The following is a 19501-nucleotide window of genomic DNA, read 5'->3' on the forward strand; positions in this document are numbered from 1 at the left end:
TGAGTGCGGGGATGGGCACGAGGAGCCCCCAGAGCCCCCTCAGGACTCCACCTGGGGATATTCCTGCCCCCCAAAAATCCTCCTTATGTCCCCCCTGCTCAGCCCTGTCTGTGTCCTCGCAGTGCCCGTGGCCAATGCCACCATCACCCCTGGTCCCCCGGCACTCCAGGTGCACCCAGGTGACCCCGTGACCCTGCGCTGCTCAGTGCAGGTGGGCTCAGCCCCTGTCACCTTCACCTGGCTGCACGATGGGCACGAGGTGGCCCGGGGTCCCCTCCTGAAGCTTGGGGCCGTCGATGTGGGACATTCAGGCACCTACCAGTGCGTGGCCACCAACCAGCTGGGACAGGACGAGCACCGCGTGTTCCGGGCACTCAGCCCAGAGCTGGCCCTGGAGGTGACACCACAGGGAACCACTGGACACCACTGGAACACAGGTGGGGTCACACGGGGTCATTGGGATTGCAGGAGCCCTGCAGTGACAGGTGACCCTGATGTGTCCCTTCTGTCCCCAGCAGTGGCAGGAGGCCTTGGTGGGTCCCTGCTCCTCCTGGTTCTGCTCGTGGGTGGAGCTGTGGGCTGGCACCGGTGGAACAACATGGGTGGGTGACAATGGAGCAATGAGGGCTAGGAGAAGCTGGGGGGCCAACAAAATGTGGGGGTGATGGGGCAGCACCCACAGTCTCTGACTTGGCCTATGCTGAACTCTCAGGACTTTTACTCAGGGTCCTGAAGGATTTGGGGTATTATTAGAGATCCTTGCAGGCACTTTTGGGGGTTCTTTCAGCTATCTGGGAGGAATTTGGAGGGTCCCCTCCCTGCCAGGCTGGAGTTTCTGGTGGCTCAGAGGGGTCAAAGCACTTTTGTGTTCAGGGGACCCCAGGGATGCTCTGGGGTCTTGGAGGAAATTGAGGGTTGCAGAGATTTGAGGATTCCTGAGAGGGGTCAGGGCCCTGGGGATCCCACAGTTACACCTCCTCTCTTTCCTTTGCAGCTGCCAGGAAGCAGCAGGAAAGGTGAGTGGAGGGCTCAAACCACACTCTGACCTTTGATCCCAACCCCCAAGACCTCCCATTCACTCCCACACATCCCCTTTATTCCCTCAGGGTCCCCCCGGAGCCCCTGGCCCCCCCAGAGGAGGGGGAGGTGCTGTACACACACGTCATCCGCACCAAACAGACAGGGGGTGAGTCAGGACACACGCAGAGGGACATGTCACCCATGAGTGTCCCCCTGCCCAGATGCCACAGCCAGTGTCTCTTGCAGTGTCCCCCCGTGCCACCACACTCCAGGATTCCCAGGTGACCTACGCAGAGCTGCCAGCGACCCATGGGCAACCGTGGAAATGCGGGGACATCTACGGGAATGTGCTGTGACACTCGGGGCACTGAGGGCACTGGGGGCACTGGGAACACAGGGGGCCCTGATCCCAGAACCCTCAGACACTTCCCCATTCCCTCCCCACTGTGCCCCAAGTACCCCCAAGGCCTCTCTATTTCCCCTCCCAGTGCCTCTCTGTGGGAGCCCAGGGAATACCCCTGGCCTCCTTGGGGGTCTCAAAACACCCCTGGCAAAGGTCTCAAAGACTCCTGAGTGAGACCCTGGTGTCACTGGTGCTGAATTCTAACCCCTGGGGAAAATTACAAACCCAGAGGGAATGGAAACAAGCTACCAAAATTAGTAAAGTGTAAATTAGACTTTCAGAACGTAGATAAATAGGTTTTTTTGAATGTTTATGATAAAGGGACACATGGCAAAGATGGAGAATTTGGGGGATGGACACATTTTCCTCCTTCTTCTCCATGTCATCCATGTTGGGTGACACGTTGGCACTTTTAGATTGGATGGAGTCAGGGCTGGACTGTTTAATAAAATTGTATTGTATTGGGAAAATTTTGTAAACATGTAATACGTAGTACAAACTATATAAGATAAGCCCTGCCTTCACCAGGCAGATTCCACCATGGATGCCAGGCTGAGCAGACCCTGCTGGCCAGGCAAAAGGTCCCTGACATAAGAAATAATAAACAAACCTTGGAACAGAGAAAACTGTCTCCAGCAATCTCTCTTCGGCTGCTTCAGAGAAAACCAGGGTTTGAACCACCTCATGTCCCTCTGGGGTGATCTCGTGGCAAGGGAGAAACCTCAGACTGGGACACCTCTCCATTGCTCCCAGTACATCCAGGTGGATCCCATTCTCTCTCCCAGTATCTCTGTACTCCCAGTGCCTCTGCAATGCCCCTCTCAGCACTCCCAGTACACCCACAGCTCCTCACAAAGCCGCAAAGTTTAAGGAATTTTGGGTTTGAGGGGGAAGATGAGTTTCCACACAGCAGGAGTATCAGGAATATTCCCATGAAAAGGTGTTTTCTGGGTCAAAGTTACAATTTTGGATGTCTAAAAAGTAGCAGCTGGAGAACACCAGATCCAGGATCTCCCCCAAAATTCCCAGCAAGGGCCATGGGCCCATCTCCCCCCCAGTCACACCCTCACTAAGGGACCCTCCCCACCTCAGGACACCCCAAACCTCACCACACCCTCAGCAAGGGACCCTCAGCCCCTCAACACCCCAAATTCCCAGCAAGGGCTGAGGGTCTCCACGCCCCTGATGAAACCCTCAGCAAGGGACCCCCCAAACCCCATCAAGGGCTTCTCTCCATGATCCAAAGAAATTAATTTAAGTGTTAAAGTACCCCTTCATTGTGATGCCTAAAGAGCCTGAGCTGGAAGAGACGCTGAACACAGTTAAAGAAATAAAATAGAATTTATTAACAGGATTCCAAGGATACACCTTAGGGAGTACAAGAGTCTACACCCAAGCTGGACTCAGACTCATGAGTTTTCACACTTTTATAACTTTTGGTCCATTTCCACATTGGGGTTAATTGTCCAATTCCAGTTCCAGGTTATGCAATCCCACCCTCTCACATTACTCTCCTCAATTCACTGCTGTTTGCACTTTTTGTATAAATTATACTTTTTGAAGCTGAATCTGCAGCAGTGTCCTTGGTCCTGGGGCTGGAAAAGGATTGTTTTGTCTGACTGAACTGTGAGGAGAACCTCCTAACACTTTACATGGAGCTCAGAGTCACACACTAAGGCACTGCAGAATCTGGAAAATATGAAAACTAAAATGTAAGGCATCAGTTCGGATCCCGGGCACATGCTGGGGGTGTCCCTCCATGGACACGTTCCATCGGGCACCACTCCCTCGGCTTTACAGATATCCTGATAGTCACGAGTCTGCCGAACCCGTCCCGAAATCCATCCGCATTTTGCACGCAGTGAGTTCCGACACTCAAAATTTTTTTTTATTTTTGTTATTTATGTTTCCCATGGAGTAAGATTGCCACCTGCGGTTCGCTGTTGTGAACTACAGCACGTATTCTGGAGGGTTTGCATCTATTTTATACGATCCCATCGTCGTTATAAGAACATATTATATTATTGGCCTTTCGCAAATAATAAAATGAATGCTGTATATATAATGTTGCGAAACTCTGCTGTATAAATATAGTTTATTTTAGTTCCGCGTGTGTGCGGCTCTGGACTCCATTTCCCAGAGGGCACAGCGCGTCGCTGGGCGAGGCTCAGTGCGTCACTTCCGCCGCGGCTGCGCTGACTCGTCGTTGCGGCGCTGGCGGCGGCAGAGGCGGTGAGGGGCGGGCGGAGCATCTCGGGGCCGTGTCCTCGGGCCTTGGGGCGCTGGGGCAACGCTGGGAAGGGTCTGTAGGAGAGGCTCGGCCGTGGGTGGAGTGGGCAGGAGCAGCCGGGGCTGTGCGCTGGTGAGCGGCTGCAGCAGGGCAGGGCTGGGGGAAGGAAGGGGCTGCTGGCCCCGCGCTGGGCCGGGCTGGGCAGGCGGGTCCGGGTCGAGCCCACGAGGTTCAGCGAGGCCAAAGGCAGGTGCTGCACCTGCACCGAGACAGCGCCGGGCTGGGCAATGGATGGAGAGCAGCCCTGGGAAGGATTTGGGGCATGGGTTGACAAGAAGCTCAGCGTGCCGTGGCTGAGCTACCGTGCACTGGGGACACAGAAAGCCAACACTGTCCTGGGCACATCCCCAACAGCTGGGGCAGTGTGTGAGGGGGGATTGTGCCCCCCAGCAGAGCACGGCTGAGCCCCTGCCCTGCAGAGCTGCCTCCAGCACAGGAAGGACGTGGAGCTGCTGCAGTGAGTCCAGAGGAGGCCACGGAGATGATCCAGGGCTGCTCCAGATGATGTGGATGCTCTGCTCTGGAGACAGGCTGGGAGAGCTGGGAGTGCTCAGCTTAGAGAAGTAAAGGCTCCAGGGAGACCTCAGAGCTCCTTCCACTGCCTGAAAGGGCTCCAGGAGAGCTGGAGAGGGACTTTGGACAAGGGCCTGGAGTGACAGAACAAGGCTTCCCACTGCCAGAGGGCAGAGTTAGATGGGATATTGGGAAGAAATGGGTCCCTGTGAGGGAGGTGAGTCACTGGCACAGGTTGTTCAGAGAAGCTGTGGCTGCCCCATCCCTGGAAGTGTCCAAGGCCAGTTTGGATGGAGCTGCTCTAGTGGAAGGTGTCCTTGCCCATGGCAGGGGGTGCAGTTGGATGGTCTTTGCAGTCCTGTTCAACCCCATCCACCTGTGCCTGTGGAGGGCAGAGGCCCTGATTTTGCAGCAGATCTAAAAGCCCCATCAAGCGTCCTCACTGGTCACATCTGTCGTGTTGCTGTTTCCTTGTCCTCTCAGCAGGGAGGCTTCAGAGGCACTGTGTGTGGATAAAGCCACGTGGCCTGGAGCAGGGATTTGTGCAGGGCATCAGAAAAGCCACTGGAGGGAGTTGGTGGTTCCTCAGTATCTGGAAATAGGAAATAAAAAATGTTTGAAGTGACGAGTTGGTGCTTTCTGAGTTTGTAAGACAGTGCTGGAAAGTTGCCAGGCTTTGCAAAGACAATTAACTGTTAGTTGCTAAAACAGATGAAATTGTTAATTGCCAAAGCTTTTGCTCTGGAAGTTACTGGAAGAGGTTGGTGATCTGAAAGCTTTGCCCATGACTGGGATGTGCAGGGCCAGGGGTTGGACTCGATGATCCTCGTGGCTCCCTTTCAACTCAGGATGTTCCATGAATTTGGAAAGGGGAGTAATACTGGCCAGGGTTTTGAAATGGGAGAAGACCACTGACTTTTTTTTTCCAAGGCAGCAGATGTGGGACACTGCTGTGCCAGTTCTTACATCCCCACAGTCAAGTGTTCAGAGATTTCAGATGATTCCATTCCCTGTGTTCCTAGATGAAGCTGGTGCTTCTTGCCGTGTTTGCCCTGGTGTCTGTGGCTCTCTGTGAGGATGGTGCCAGGCTCCTGGCCTCCAAATCCCTGTTGAACAGATATGCAGTGGAGGGCAAGGACCTGACTTTGCAGTACAACATCTACAACGTTGGCTCCAGGTAAGGCCTGGCCAGGTGCAGTCCTGACCACGAGCAAATGTTCTGAGTGGCTGCAGGGGATTTCTGAGCTCTGTGATGTGCTGCTGCTTCTGCTCCCTCTAACTCTGAGCTTTCCAGCCTGAAGGATTGACCTGAAATTTACATTTTTCCTTCCTCTTCTGTTGTCCCTACTTTCACCTCGTGGTTGATCAAGATGTCAGTCTGTCCTGGTTGGAAGGACAGGTGTCTGCCCATAAAAGTAGAAGCTTCTCTTTGAAATGGAGAATGTAAACCCCCTCCCTTCAAATTATTTTAATTTAGAAATTAGGGGCTCTCAGGCAAAGATAGGGGAATTAGGAATAACAATTATTTACTAGGAAAATTAAAATAGAAATACAGCATTACAAAGAATAGTCCTAACACTGCCAGAGTCAGAATCCAAGCTGACACCCATCAGTCAGTCAGGGTGTTGGCAGCATCCCATTCAATGGTGGCTGCATCCTCCTGCAGTAGCAGATGTGGTTCAGCTGGAGCAGTGCTCCTGGAGAAGGTGAAGTTTCCTCTGAAGCTCCAGGGATGATGTGGAAAGGTCTGGTTTTCCTCTGGAATCCAGTGGAAAAGAAGGTACCTTGCTGTCCAAAAATCTCAGTTTTTATCTGGGTAGGAAAGGCTTGGCTCCTCCCCTGGGTGCAGCATCTCCCAGTGGGATGATGGAATTTTATCAGCCATGCACTGGGACTCACTGGCCATGAACAGGAGATATCTCCTGGAGGGAGGATGGGCTGTGGAAAGATAAAGATGATTGCCCCAGCTGGTTTAAAGCTGGCCCATTAGCAGATGATATGTGCCATGGAGATAAGGAATCACTACCCCACCTGGCTTCAACACATGGTGGCCACATCCTGTATTGCAACATAACACACAGTCCAGCATATTACAGTTCCTCTGGTGTCCTGGTGCACTCTGTTCCCCACACATGTAGCTCCCTTTCTTGGCTTTGTGAGCTCTTTCTCACCTTTATTCTTTTTAATGAAAATTCCTTTTTCCTATCAGGACTTAAGTAAGGACCTGATAAAAATAAAACAGATCTTGCACAATGCTGGTAGAAACCTTCATTCACAGAATGAAAAGCTGATTGGACAAAATGCAGGACACTGTTAAAAACTTGGTGGCTTTGGTCTTTAGATTTTGTTTTTTTAAAGGCAGAATAATACTTGCTGAGTAAAGTGCTGCTAAGAGAAGAATATATGGTGCTGTAATGTTTGATTAGTTAATGACAAACATTAAGGAGATACTGTGATTTTATATGTGGGATTTGGTTATTACTTAGGCCAACATGTGTATCCATAAGATGGTATCAGATGTTCAGCAAACTGCCAAATCCTGTTGTGGAAAAAGTGGTGATTTTCCTGTCCTTGTGGTTGTTTCTTTCATCTTTGCCTTCCTCTCTCTGCAGTCTCTCCATAAGACATCTCAGCTCTCCTCCCCATCTTCTACTGATGACATTTCCTTTTTCAAAAACCATTTTTTTCATTGGTTCAGAATGGAACTGTCAGTGCACTTTGCTGCAGAGCCTGTAAGCAGATGGCAAATGTTAAGGTTCCTGTCTCACCCCTCTCTTTGTTGTGTTCAGTGCTGCCCTAGATGTGGAGCTTTCGGATGATTCCTTCCCCCCAGAAGATTTTGGCATCGTCTCTGGCATGCTCAATGTCAAGTGGGACAGGATTGCTCCGTATCTTTTCATGTTTTGAAACTTCTCCCAACTCTCTTTCTTGCCCCTGAGCATCTTCATTTTCATCATATCTTCATCTGCTGTCTCTGAAATTCCTTCCAGAGCCTGGACAGCGTGCCAGATGCAAACCCCTGCTCTTCTGTGTGGTGCAGTCTAAAATTACAGTTCTTTGCAGACAGCACCGGGTCCTGGGGCACTTGCTCTGCCTGTGGAAGAGCAGCTGGATCAGCCTCAGGTGGGTCTGGCTGTGTGTGACCACAAGCACTCAGATTTGTCAGCAGCACTGACTTTTGCACCTGGCTCCAGGCTGCTCTTTCCCATCTCCCTCCCTTTTCTCCCTGTGCTGCAATTCATCCATTTTCCTTAACATTTGGCTCCCAGAGCCAGCAACGTGTCCCACACCGTGGTTCTGCGGCCTCTCAAAGCTGGCTACTTCAACTTCACCTCTGCCACCATCACCTACCTGGCACAGGAGGGTGCACAGGTTGTGGTGAGTGCTGATTCCTGGCAGCCCTGCAGACACACCTGAGCTCCTGGAGCTGCGGGTCGGGGATGATGCGTGTCCGTGTGCTCTCACCCTGCCCGGCTCTGGAGCCAGGAGGGAAGGTGGCAAAGTCTTTCCCTGCCTTTTCCAGGTTGGATTCACCAGTGCTCCCGGGCAGGGAGGGATCCTGGCTCAGCGTGACTTCGACAGGAGGTTCTCCCCTCACTTTGTAAGTGCCTGTGCATTGATCATGGCAAAGGGCAGCAGGGCAGCTGAGCCGAGGACGGTGCCTTCCTGCTGGCACGTGGGGTGTGTGGTTTGCTCTGCAGTCACCTGGGGAGTTCCAGCTGGAGCTGGAGTTCATTCCTGTCAGTTCTCCAGAGGACTGTCACAGAAGCAGCTGAGTTTCCATCTCAGCTCCCTGTGTGCTGAGGAGCTGCACTGTGGGTTTGGAGCCAGAAAATCTGACAGTAGAATCTAGAACCTCCTAGTGTGGAAGGGACCCACGTGGATGGTGGAGTCCAACTCCTGGCCCTGCAGAGGAGAGCCCCAGGAATCCCAGCCATGTGCCTGGCAGCCCTGTGCAAACTCCTTGAGCTCTTGTCAAGTGTGGCTGCTTTCCTGGGGAGCCTTTTCCTGTGCCTGGGAGACCATGCTCTGGGAAAAGCCTTTTCTTAATATCCAGCCTAGTTCTGCCCTGACCCCTGTGTGGGTGCTCCATTGGGTCCTGTCACTGGTCAGTGAGGGCAGAGGTCAGCGCCTGCCCCTCTTCCCTGTGTGAGGGAGCTGCACACAGTGTGAGGTGTGCCCTCACTCTCCTTCTCTGACCTTATTGCTCTGGATTGTTTTGACTTTTCTCTGACAATTTCTCCCTCTAGCTGGACTGGGCAGCGTTTGGCGTGATGACCCTGCCGTCCATCGGGATCCCCCTGCTGCTCTGGTACTCCAGCAAGAGGAAGTATGACACCCCCAAGACCAAAAAGAACTGAGCAGAGTCAAATGCCAGCAGCAGTGCAGAGCTCAGCAAAGGACAGCCCTGAAGGGCCAGGAAGAGCTGCTGGGTCGGGTGGCACCATCCCCTGAGAGGTGCTGCCTGTGCTGTGCTTTCAGCCCTCTGGGCAAAGGATTGGGTGGCTGCAGCAGCTGCCATGAGGTGCCCTCTGTGTTCTAATGGAGAAACAAGCAAAGATAAAAAAAGAACAATCAAAAGTCCCCAAACTGCCTTGTCCATCCCCTTTGGAGGGGGAACCCCTCTCTCCTCTGCAGCTGCAGCAATGCACAGGGAGGAGCAGTGTGTCAGTGCCCAGGGGGGCCTGTCTGTGGGGCTCTGCCCCCTGTGCTGCTCCAGCTCTCATTTGCCTGCTGCAGGTTTCTGCAGGGTGTCATATCTCAGGGTGCCCTGGGGGTGCTGCTGCATGTGGGAGGGATCTTGCTCTGGTCACACCCCAGACCTGGTTTGATTGAGGATGTCAGAGCTGCTTCTTTGGCCTAAAGAGGCACTAAGGGAGGTCCCTGTTAAGGTGTTCTCTGGGTAGCCTTGATGTGATTTGTTGAGCAGAAAAGTGTGTTCTTGCTGGGTTTTCTACTGTTCTGCACGGTTGAGATATGTCAAGTTATTGACAATTTTGTAATAATAAAAGGCTTCCTTGACAGAAGCCTTCCTTTTACCACCCTGTGTTGTTTTAAAGACAAATTCCAGGAGAAAGAATCTCTAAAACTAGTCTTTTTCTCAAAAGAGAGGGCATCAAGAAATCCTCTTTATTCTGCCTATGAGAAAAATGGATACCAGTGTACAAAGGTTAAAAAACCCAGTTTATTTAAAAAAAAAAAAAAAAAAAAAAAAAAGCATTCCTGCCAGCCACAGAGGAAAAAAGAAAGGAAAAAAAATTTGGAGCTTACACCCCACCTTGCCACATGGCTGAGAGGCAGAGGTGGCAACTGTGCTTTATTGTCTGTGGGGATGGGAGGGGAAAAGAGTTCAGAGCAGCTGGGAACCTTTCAGATTTCTGGCGTGGGTCTTCTTGCAGCAGCTGAAGTTGGTGGATTTTAACATCCTTTCTCTTATGTCAGTTCAGCTCCTCTAAAGCCTTGAGTTCAGGGCAGTCCTGCTGCCTCCCCAGATCAAAAAAGAAAAAAAAAAAACAAGCAAGCCAAAACGAGTTCAAATTAAAAAAAAAAAAAAAAAATACCCAGAGGATTTCTGGTACAGCCTCCAGGGGAAGGGAAGACAGGGCAAGGCAAGACAAGGCACTTTTTGCTTCATGCTAGCAGAAAAAAAAAATGCCCCAATTCAACAAAAGGAACAACACAGTGTTTCTGTTCACCCTGTGTGGAACACTCAGAGAGTGAGCTTGAACAGAGCCCTCCTAGGAACTCAAGGCTCCCCACCCCATCCCCTGTGTCCATCTTAAAGCAACTGCATTCATTTTCTGGGCATAAAGCTGAGATAGAGGAATAAAGCACCATGCTAACATCACCCCAAGACACCTTGTTTGTACTGCTGTGCTCTCAAAGCCAGGTTGGCTGCAGAGAGCAGTGAGCTGTAAATCTCTTCAGCCAGGCTCACAGCAGATTTCTGCTTCCATGGGCTCTTGTAGAGTCAGATTAAATTGATAATGGAATAACAGGGTAAGAGACTGCTTTTGTTCAGAAGAGACCTTAAAGACCATCTAGGTCCAACCCCCATGCACTAGACCAGGTTGCTCTAAGCCTTCTCCCAGCAGGCCTTGAACACTGTCAGGAATGGGGCAGCCACAGCTTTTCTGGGCCACTTGTGTCAGTTCCTCACCACCTTCACAGGGAGGAATTTCTCCCCTGTATCTCATTCTCTGGACTTGCCCAGAGCTGGAGGCAGCTCTGCAGGGCAGGGGCTCAGCAGTGCTCTGCTGGGGGGCACAATCCCCCCTTCACACGCTGCCCCAGCTGTTGGGGATGTGCCCAGGACAGTGTTGGCTTTCTGTGTCCTCAGCCACAGCACACCCCCGATTCAGGGAGATTAAACACAGAAACAGCCTGAAACAATGTATTTATTTTGAGGCAAAGAGAACTTTCAGTTTGGAACCCGTCCCCCAGTGCAGGGACACCAACAGCCACTGCCTTTTCTCCATGTCCAGGGTATTTTCCATCCCTCCCAGACTCTAAACAAACTTTTCCAGCCTCAGCCTTGAGACCAGGTGACTGTAGTGATCTCTTCCCCATGTCAAGGTCAAGGCAGCTGCTTCTCCCCTGCCAAGATTCAACCTCTCACTCCTGGGCTGCCTCTGGTGCTGCAGACTGCTTGCCTTGGTTCTCACCCTTCTTTTTGTGCCCCGAAACGATGTCATCAATGCGGAGGAGGAGAACTGCAGTCTGCAGAGAAATCCCACACTCAGGGCTCAGCTGGAGCTCATCACAAAAGACAAAACCCACCCTGCCCAGCTTTCACACCACACAACCATCAGCCTGGGTTGAAATGGTTCAGCACAGAAGGGACCAGTGCCTCACAGGCTTGTGGCAGCAGCAAGGGGCTGCTTTCCCACCACCATGGAAACAAGGACACCCATTTTTTCCTGCTGACTGACAGAAGGGACACAGTTTCCCTTCGATGAACAGCTTTTGATCCAACACCAGCAGGGTAATGGCAAGGAGAAGGGCAGCTGGGACCTGGCAGCCCAAGCCAGCCAAAGGGATAAAGCTCCCCATGACCACTGATGATTCCAGCACATTGCTGGCACAGGATGGCTCAGGCACAACTCTGTCTGGCAAGCAGTGAAAACACTTGGCACCATTTGCAGGAAAAGGTGGAATGAAACATGATGAAATTTAGCCACAGGATCAAAAACTCTGGGAAAGCCTGAGTCTGGGCCCCCACATCCCTCACTACCCCACCTCAGACACCTCCATGCCCTGCATTGTGTGTGATGCCCACCCAAACAACCCAGCATACAGGAAGGATGTCCTCTTCTCCCAAATAATACCCACAGAGGCTCTGAAGTTTCCCCACCTCTCCTTACCTCCACAGCTGTTTTGTAGGTCTGAAGTTTGACAGCCAAGGGCTCCCAGATCCCCAGCTCCTTCATGTCAACCAGGGCTCCAGTCTCCCCATTCACACCCCATGTCTGGCTCCCTTCCTGAGTGTGCTTGGCCTGGAAGCAGAGAGACAGGTCACCACCAGTGGGGTGAGATGGCAAACTCTCCTCTGGAGTCTCAAACTGACCACGGCCTCAGGAATATTCACTAGAATATTCTCAATTTTGGAGTTTATAAAATAACATGTTACTGATAGCATGACAAAGGAACTGTTCTGAACAGTGACTGATCCAAGGAGCTGGGTGAACAAGGAAAGGGCTGACTGTGTCCTGGAGCCCCTGCCACACACTTACCCTGAGTGAAGTCAGAACACGGATTGTACTAGCGCCACAGTTCTGGATCAGCGTCCTGGGAATGACCTCCAGAGCCTGGGCCACTGCACGGTAGGGCCACTGCTCCACACCTGTCATGCCCTTGGACCTCTCTGTCAGTGCATGGGAAACAGCCATCTCAGTGGCTCCCCCACCTGGCACCAGCTGTGGGTCCATGAGGACATTGCGGCACACCTGCATGGCATCCTGCAGGTTGCGCTCCACCTCCTGCAACAGAGACACAGTCACAAAACTGCTGAGGCTGGAAAGCCCTCTAACAGCACCAAGTCCAAAAATTCCCCCAGCACTGCCAAGGCTGTCACTAACCCAAGTCCCAAAGTGCCACATGCATACATCTGATAAATCCCTCCAGGGATGGTGACTGCACTACTGCCCTGGGTACCGTGTGCCACTGCCTGACCACACTTTCCATGAAGAAATTTCCCCTAATATCCAATCTAAGCCCCGGTGAACACCCCCACACCTGCTCCTGGTGCTCCAGACCTTTCCTCAGCTCTACTGCCCTTCTCATTAATAACTGGAGCACCACATTAGCTGAAAGCCCAGCCCTCAGTCAGCTGGCCATGACTCTCCACAAAGGTGGCTGCACAGGAAGTGAAGCAGCCCATGCACTCACTCACCGCAAGGATTTCCTTGCTGGCTCCTCTCAGGATGATGGTGCAAGCTTTAGGATCTTTGCAATCAGTGATGAAAGCAAAATACTCATCTCCTATTTTCTTCACTTCGAAGAGCCTAGCACCGGTTCCCACATCCTCCTCCCGGAGCTCATCTGTGCGACTGACAATGCGAGCCCCACAGGCCCTGGCACAGCAAAGTGTGACATCAGACACTCACAAAGCAGAACTGAGAAACAGTGAGACCAGAACAATTCCAGGTCATGCACAGTAGGAACAGGCTCCAGACAGGAGCCAACACCTACCTGGCAATGCGGTTGTTGTCAGTCTTCCGCACCCTGCGGATGGCGGTGATGTTGGCTCTCATCAGGTAGTGCTGGGCCAGGTCTGAAACCAGGTTTGTGCAATTTCAGTAATGACTCAGCAGTATCATGTTAACTTTCATCTCTTTATCAGTTATCAATCCAGCTATTTTAATTCCAGTCTTTGAAGCAAAAAGGGATTACAGGAAAAAAGCACCTAAAATGTAGCTTTTTTAACCAGTCTGTAAGGCAAAATGGTAGCTCAGCTCTCCAGGGGTTAATACTCAGCTTCACTTGTTTTGTTATCTTTCCCAAATGCTGGAAAAGCAAAGTATTATTGTAAGGGTCTACTTTCACAGAGCAACATCAAGGATGATCTTCAATGCCTGCACTGTACACCTATTCACTAGAAAGCTAAAATAAAACCCAATCCAACTTCAGCACCAGGTTTGGGAGGAGTTATATTAGTTTGCTGTTGTGGTTTTTTTCAGTTTTGGTTGGGTTTTTTCCAGGTTCCTGGGCAGTGTATTTAACACCCTTAACCTCACTGTGATGAATTCAACACAAAGGATGACGTGCTATTACCAGAAACTCCTTTTTCTGTGATGACCAGATCTGGCTTGACTCTTATCAGATCCTCACACATCTGCTGAATGTACTCTTCCTCCATCTGCAGGATACGGGCAAAGTCTTCCTCCCGAGTAATTTCAATGTCAGTCTGTATAAAAGAGGTGAAACAGCTTAGAGTTCATTCCAACCTTCACCCCCCCCCCAGCTTCAAGCAGCTCAACTGCTCCAGTATAACCAGGGAAAGAGTCAAGGATGAAAACCACTGATCAAATAAACTGCAACACTGTCAGCTGAGCTTTAGTTCAAGCTCAGAAATATATTTCCTTTGCTCTTGACCAGCGCTTAGATACACAAATCATTGTAGCTGCTTCAGTGAGTCAAAATGCTGTAGCCTCACTCATATTTTTCTGGACCCCACAGTAGAATTAAGCCCTACATTTAACAGGCCTATGAAAGGTAGAACACAGAAAACCTTCCACCACTTGCACTTTTAACAAGATATCTGCATTTGTTCATTTGACTCACTCTAAATCAAGACTTGCAGATGTCTCCAAGAAGACTCACTTTACCCATTCTAAATCTTGCAGATGTCTCCAACAGGACTCACTTTACCTGGCTCTCTCCTTTCTTGTACTCCAGTGAACAATCCAGAAGGACAATGCGTGGATTCTTAATAAGGCGACGCATTCTGGGATGGGTTACATCTTTATTCACCATGATTCCACGCAAAACACACGAGTCTTCACTAAAACCACCTGGGATCTGACACAAGGAAGGGAGAAAATGAGGTGAGTCAATTTAGTCTACAAAAACTTGTGTATCTGAAACTATCTCCTGAAGCTGTGGCACATACAGAAAAGGGAAAACATCTCCCAAATAACCACAGTGCATCCAGACCACTATACAAGTTTAATTTTAAGCACAAACTGACTTAGATTTTTAGTGGGAAGCCATGAAAGACCTTAAAAAACTTTTAATATCATATTGTCTGGCACTGTTTCATTTTCCATCTTCCAAATCCAACTAAAATTATCTTTTTGACAGGTACTCTTTAAGAGTTGAAATAGCAGCCCCTGTTGGCATTGTAAATGAGCATGGCTGACACCACTGACTAAAATATCTTCCAGGATTATGTCTGTGGACTGCAGAGAAGTAACACAAAATTCTTCCCAATGCACTCTGCAATAAACTAGTTCAGAACAAGAAAGGATAAGAAACAGTTCAGGACAAACTCACCTTTTCTACTTTTGCATATTTTTTAATATCAATTTCCTTTCTACCATTTTCTTCAAACTCCACAGTCTTAACAGCTTCAAGAGCAATGCTACAGGCCAAGTCAGACCAGCGGTTTATTGCCTTGGTGTTTATTGCACTCTTAATTATTTTAAGCATCATCTCTTTATTGTTCACATCCACTGGAGTGCTGAGATAAAGGAAAAACCAAAGAGCAAACTGAGGGTTAATTCCAAGCAACAACAATCTAACCCTTTTGACTCCTCCCTCCAATTTTGCTAAGTTGTATTTGACTAAGACAACAGCCTGAAGGAGCAGCTTGAAGCAGAAAGTCCACATCCCTCCTCTCTAACTTCCATCAGCCCACACTTACCCAATCTTCTTTAGAATACTGATCATGTCATCAAGAGCCTTACGATAAGCCCAGATGATCACAGTTGGGTGCATCTGCTGCTCAAGAAAGTGTTCAGCAACAGAGAGCATCTCTCCAGCTAAAAAAAATGAAAAATAAATTGAAATCCCCAAGTAAGTTAGTAGGATAATCAACAGTCAAGAAAGGAGAGCTTATACTAGAAAAAATATATATTCTATCCATGCAGAGAGCTCTCACATCATCTACACCTTTCTTTACACTTAACATTGGTTATCATGGGGAAAGAACTTCCCAAAGTGTGCAGCTGATCACATTAGGGTCCCATGAACCTAGCATGCTCTTACACAGTAAAAAAAAACCCTCTCCATCTCAAGGTTCATAAATAAGTAAGATTTGTCTCATCATGGGCTCTGCTTAGAAAAAAAGGGTGAACTTCAGCCTTTATACAAAGTGTCTGAGCCAGTCTCCTTACCAAGGATAATGACAGATGTGGTGCCATCTCCAACTTCTTCATCCTGAGTGCGGCTGATCTCTATCATTGATTTTGCAGCTGGATGCTGGACTTGAATCTATGGAGGAGCAAGGGGTATGGATTTGTCCCAGATTATTAAAGCAGAAACATCTCATGTCTGGATGGACATTCCATTCCATCAATGGAACAAATATCACACTTTAAATACAATCAAAGGCATTCTGTTCAACCACAGCAAGGCTGGTTTTTCCCTTTTGAGACCAAAAGCAAGCCCTTGTAATTGACAGTACTGTGTCTCTTCACTGTTTTTCAGGCATTACAGTTTTTAGGATGTTCTTTTAACAGCTCTTGCATCAGACAGATGATAATGATTTCTAGGTCTCATTTTGTGGCATTTTGTGGTCTCATTTTGAACACTACCATCTACTCAAATGTCTCAATGGAGTTGGCAACAGATTCAATTACCAAGGAATTTGCATCAGTCTCCATGAGAAGTTCCCACTCTAGGATCAAACCTACATTTCTGTAGAGCAAGAACACTTGCTGGATATGTTTCATTTCTCCTCAGTAAGAACCTCTCTTGGTGCAGCTGGTTAGCACTTGCTGGCTCTCAGGACAGGTGAGGAGATCACACAGCTCCATTGTCACCCAAGATTCAGACACATACTGACAATATTAAACAAAACAATCTTTCAGGAGAAACTTACTTCTCTAAGAATAGCATTGCCATCGTTGGTCATCACAATCCCACCCATGGGGTCCAAAAGCATCTGCAAGCACAAAGAAAACCAACATTTGACTGCTCTGTCCCATGTGTGTCTCACTTCCAGCCAGCTGCAGCACAGGTGTTGCAGCACAAATTCTTACCTTCATCATTGCTCTCGGTCCCAAACATGTTCGGATAATGTCAGCAATAGTCTAGGAGGAATCAAAGAAATGAGGTGATGCAGGAGGGCATCAAAAAGTCTGAAAAAACCCCACAGTGAAATCAACAGCCCCTGCAAAATTTCAGTGATCCAACAACTCTGCTGTGGTTGAGATGCAGCCAAGGTAAAGAATCGTGTGGAAATGAGAATATGGGGATTATCAAGACACTGGAACTACACTAAATTATTATCTTAATCAGATGTCAAAACTGAGACACTTTCAGATATTGCAGAGAAAGGGAGCTTGGATGGTTAAATCCCTCCTTGATTATTTATAGGATACCCATTACAGGAACAATGCAGATATTATATTTTTATACAGAATTTTTATGTAATACTATAAAAATCTTCTGCTAACATAGAAAATTATTTTATATGTTGCTTCTTCTTCTTCTTCTTCTACTCTATATTCATACAGAATAGAGAAAATATGCTTTTTTTTCACTCTGAAATATATATATAAGTTTTCACTCTGAAATGTATAAATACACACACACATTAAAAAAGAAATGGAACAGAACAGCCTGAGAATTTAGTACCTTTGCAGCAGTGATGTTTCCTGTCTGGACTTTTCTTCCAGATTCACGTTTTGTATTCTGACCTAAAGCATACAAAAAAAAAAATAAAATTAATCAAGTACAATCAAGTACAAAACAATAAGGATGCAGTCACCTCTCAGTCACACATTCAACATGTGACCAGTTTGAAATTCAGAGTTTACAATATAAATACTGCAGTAATTATGAGAAATTCAGATTGTCCGTGAAAAACAACATTCCCTATTATAAAAGAATTCCTCGTTAGCATTCTGAGACAAAGCTTTGCAAGCCTAAAACAGGAATTACTACCCCAGAAAATCAAACTGCAGTGACTCACTAGAATCTGACAGATCTCACAAAGCCAAGAAGCTGCTATTGTACAGTAGTGCTCAGTAAAAAAAAATTACAGAGGCTCATGTACAGTAAGCAGAACTGGGTGAACATAAAGTTAATCCATCAATGTTGCTTTGGCACATGAGGGTGACCAGCTGGAGACCAGCTATCAATAAACTCAGCCCTAGAGTATATTTGGGCTCAGGGATGCTTTTCTGGAAGGACAAGCCAGGCCTGAGCATGCCCAGATTTACTCAGGAGCAGATGCATGCGCACATGGAGGTGTAAGACAGAACAAAAGGAAGCAACAGTAAGAGCAGCACCAAGTCTTGGGTAAGCAGGATTATAGAAAAGGGGCAGTGGGCTACCACAGTCTGCCTGCTGGGTTAATAGGGCACAGAATGGATGGAGAAAAGAGAATGAGATACCCAAACAAAAATCACCCTGGGAACACCTCTTGTTGGTAGATGGTGACAAAACGACAGAATGGTTTGGGTTGGAGGGAACCTTAAGGACTACCTCGTTCCAAAGCCCTCTCATGGGTAGTGACACCTTCTCCAAAGTCCCTCTCTCTTCTCCCTCTTTTGGAGCCCCTTTCGGCACCCGAAGGAGCTCTAGGATCCCTCTGGAGTTTTTACTTCTCCAGGCTCAACACCCGCAGCTCTCCCAGCCTGACTCCAGAGCAGAAGAGCTCCAGCCCTTGGAGCATCACTGTGGACTCCTTTAGATTAGCTCCAGTAGCTTCACGTCCTTAGCATACTAGAGGCCCAAGAATTGGGGTTCACATGAGGTTCAAACGGGGCAGTACAAAGCAACATGCTGAGAAATATGCGACAAAAGCTGAGAGCACGGAAGGTTTCCAGAAAAGGTCTGAGCGCAGCGGGGCTCCGAGCCCGCGCAGGGCGCGGCAGAGGCTGAGGAGAGGGAGCAGAGAAGGGAGAACAGGCTGAGGGGAGGGAGCTGAGGGGAGAGAACAGGCTGAGGGGAGGGAGCTGAGAGGGGAGAACAGGCTGAGGGGAGAGAACAGGCTGAGGGGAGAGAACTGAGAGGGGAGGACAGGCTGAGGGGAGCACGGGCCGTAGGGAGGGAGATGCGATGAGGAGCTCGAGCGGTGTGGAGAAAGCTGAGAGGGAGAGCACAGGCCGTGTGGAGGGAGTTTAGAGGGGGGCTCGGGCCGCGCCGGTGGCGGCAGCGATCCCCAGTGGATCCCCGGCAGGACAGGGAGCCCCGGCCGGATCGGTCTGTGAAAGGCCGCCCGGCCATGAGGGACGCAACATGGCGGCGGGTGAAGCGTGCGGCAGAGCGGGGCGGGGGTCCGAACCGTCCGTGCCCTCACCCTCCGCCCCGGGGGAACTTACTGAGAACCAGGACGGGGCGCGGGCCCATCATCGCGGCGGAACCTTCTGGAGCCTCGGCGCTGCCGCCTCGCAAAGCCGCGACACCGCGCAGCGCCACCACCCCGCGGTCAATCGCGCGTGAGCGCCGCGCCCGCTCCGAGGGAACGCCCGGCAGGTTCCGGCCGGGAAGTGACGCCGGGAGCGAGGGCGGGAGCAGCGGCGGGTCCGGCGGAGCGAGGGACGCGGCCGTGGGGAAGGGAGGGGAGGCCGCAGGGCCCGCGGGGCACAGCGGAGTGCACGTCCCGCTGCCGCCTCCCCGTTCCAGCCGGAACGCACCGGCTTGAGATGCTCAGAAAGGCAGAACCCAGTGCCTCCCCCTCGCTCAGCACGGCGGTCTGGCCCAGCCCGCACTACAGCACGGCGGGAAAAGGACGGATAGTGAGGAGGCGCCGCCTGTCCGATAGAACAGGCTGTGCCCGGGCTCCGGTATCGCTCCAAGCAGGACCCTCAGCCCTCTTCAGCCGCCTGCGGCCATTTTGTGTCCCCGGTGGTTCAGTGTCACCCCACGGGACCGAGGATCACATAACGCCATGGGGAAAGATCGGGTGTCATAGCAGACAGCCTGATCCACGCAGAAAGCTGGAGCATGTGTAGGGCAAAGAGGGTGGGTGCGTGTGCTTAAGCAGAATATCCCCCGTGCAGGAAGGGAGAGTTTCCCAGCCTCTGCATCTGATTCTTGAGGAATTTAACTCTGATTCTCTGCCCTGCACTCCACCCTCATGGCTTTACAAAACCACCATGTAC

The 19501-nt window shown here is 50.0% G+C and overlaps 3 protein-coding genes across 3 annotated transcripts in view; 2 read left to right on the forward strand and 1 right to left on the reverse strand.

Annotated features, from left to right (window-relative positions):
- The window catches only part of LOC306813840 (Fc receptor-like protein 4), a gene marked incomplete at its 3' end in the record, with an annotated part of 56910 nt that extends 55534 nt beyond the window's left edge, over nucleotides 1-1376 (forward strand). Inside the window, exons 4-8 of the mRNA XM_079329501.1 lie at nucleotides 123-437; nucleotides 516-602; nucleotides 995-1016; nucleotides 1107-1186; nucleotides 1267-1376. Coding sequence (XP_079185627.1) covers nucleotides 123-437; nucleotides 516-602; nucleotides 995-1016; nucleotides 1107-1186; nucleotides 1267-1376 — 614 coding nt within the window. The remainder of the gene's footprint in view (nucleotides 1-122; nucleotides 438-515; nucleotides 603-994; nucleotides 1017-1106; nucleotides 1187-1266) is intronic.
- Nucleotides 1377-5248: 3872 nt separating this feature from the next.
- LOC306813808 (translocon-associated protein subunit beta) lies at nucleotides 5249-8773 on the forward strand (the record flags this gene model as incomplete). Its single annotated transcript, XM_079329461.1, has 5 exons — nucleotides 5249-5403; nucleotides 7016-7114; nucleotides 7496-7604; nucleotides 7750-7827; nucleotides 8477-8773. The coding sequence occupies 5 exons, from the start codon at nucleotides 5249-5251 to the stop codon at nucleotides 8585-8587; spliced, it is 552 nt and encodes a 183-aa protein (XP_079185587.1). The 3' UTR covers nucleotides 8588-8773.
- Nucleotides 8774-10606: 1833 nt separating this feature from the next.
- On the reverse strand, nucleotides 10607-19013 carry CCT3 (chaperonin containing TCP1 subunit 3). Its single transcript, XM_079329405.1, has 14 exons — nucleotides 18719-19013; nucleotides 17028-17089; nucleotides 16430-16480; nucleotides 16270-16332; nucleotides 15563-15659; nucleotides 15091-15208; nucleotides 14721-14907; nucleotides 14097-14246; nucleotides 13500-13632; nucleotides 12918-12999; nucleotides 12619-12799; nucleotides 11960-12205; nucleotides 11591-11722; nucleotides 10607-10946 (listed from the first exon to the last, which is right to left on the reverse strand). Exons 1-14 carry the CDS (start codon nucleotides 18747-18749, stop codon nucleotides 10842-10844), a joined length of 1638 nt encoding a protein of 545 aa, XP_079185531.1. The 5' UTR covers nucleotides 18750-19013; the 3' UTR covers nucleotides 10607-10841.
- Nucleotides 19014-19501: the final 488 nt, after the last annotated feature.

The sequence above is a fragment of the Erithacus rubecula genome (genome assembly GCF_903797595.1).
Source record: "Erithacus rubecula genome assembly, chromosome: 33".
Lineage (NCBI taxonomy): Eukaryota > Metazoa > Chordata > Aves > Passeriformes > Muscicapidae > Erithacus > Erithacus rubecula.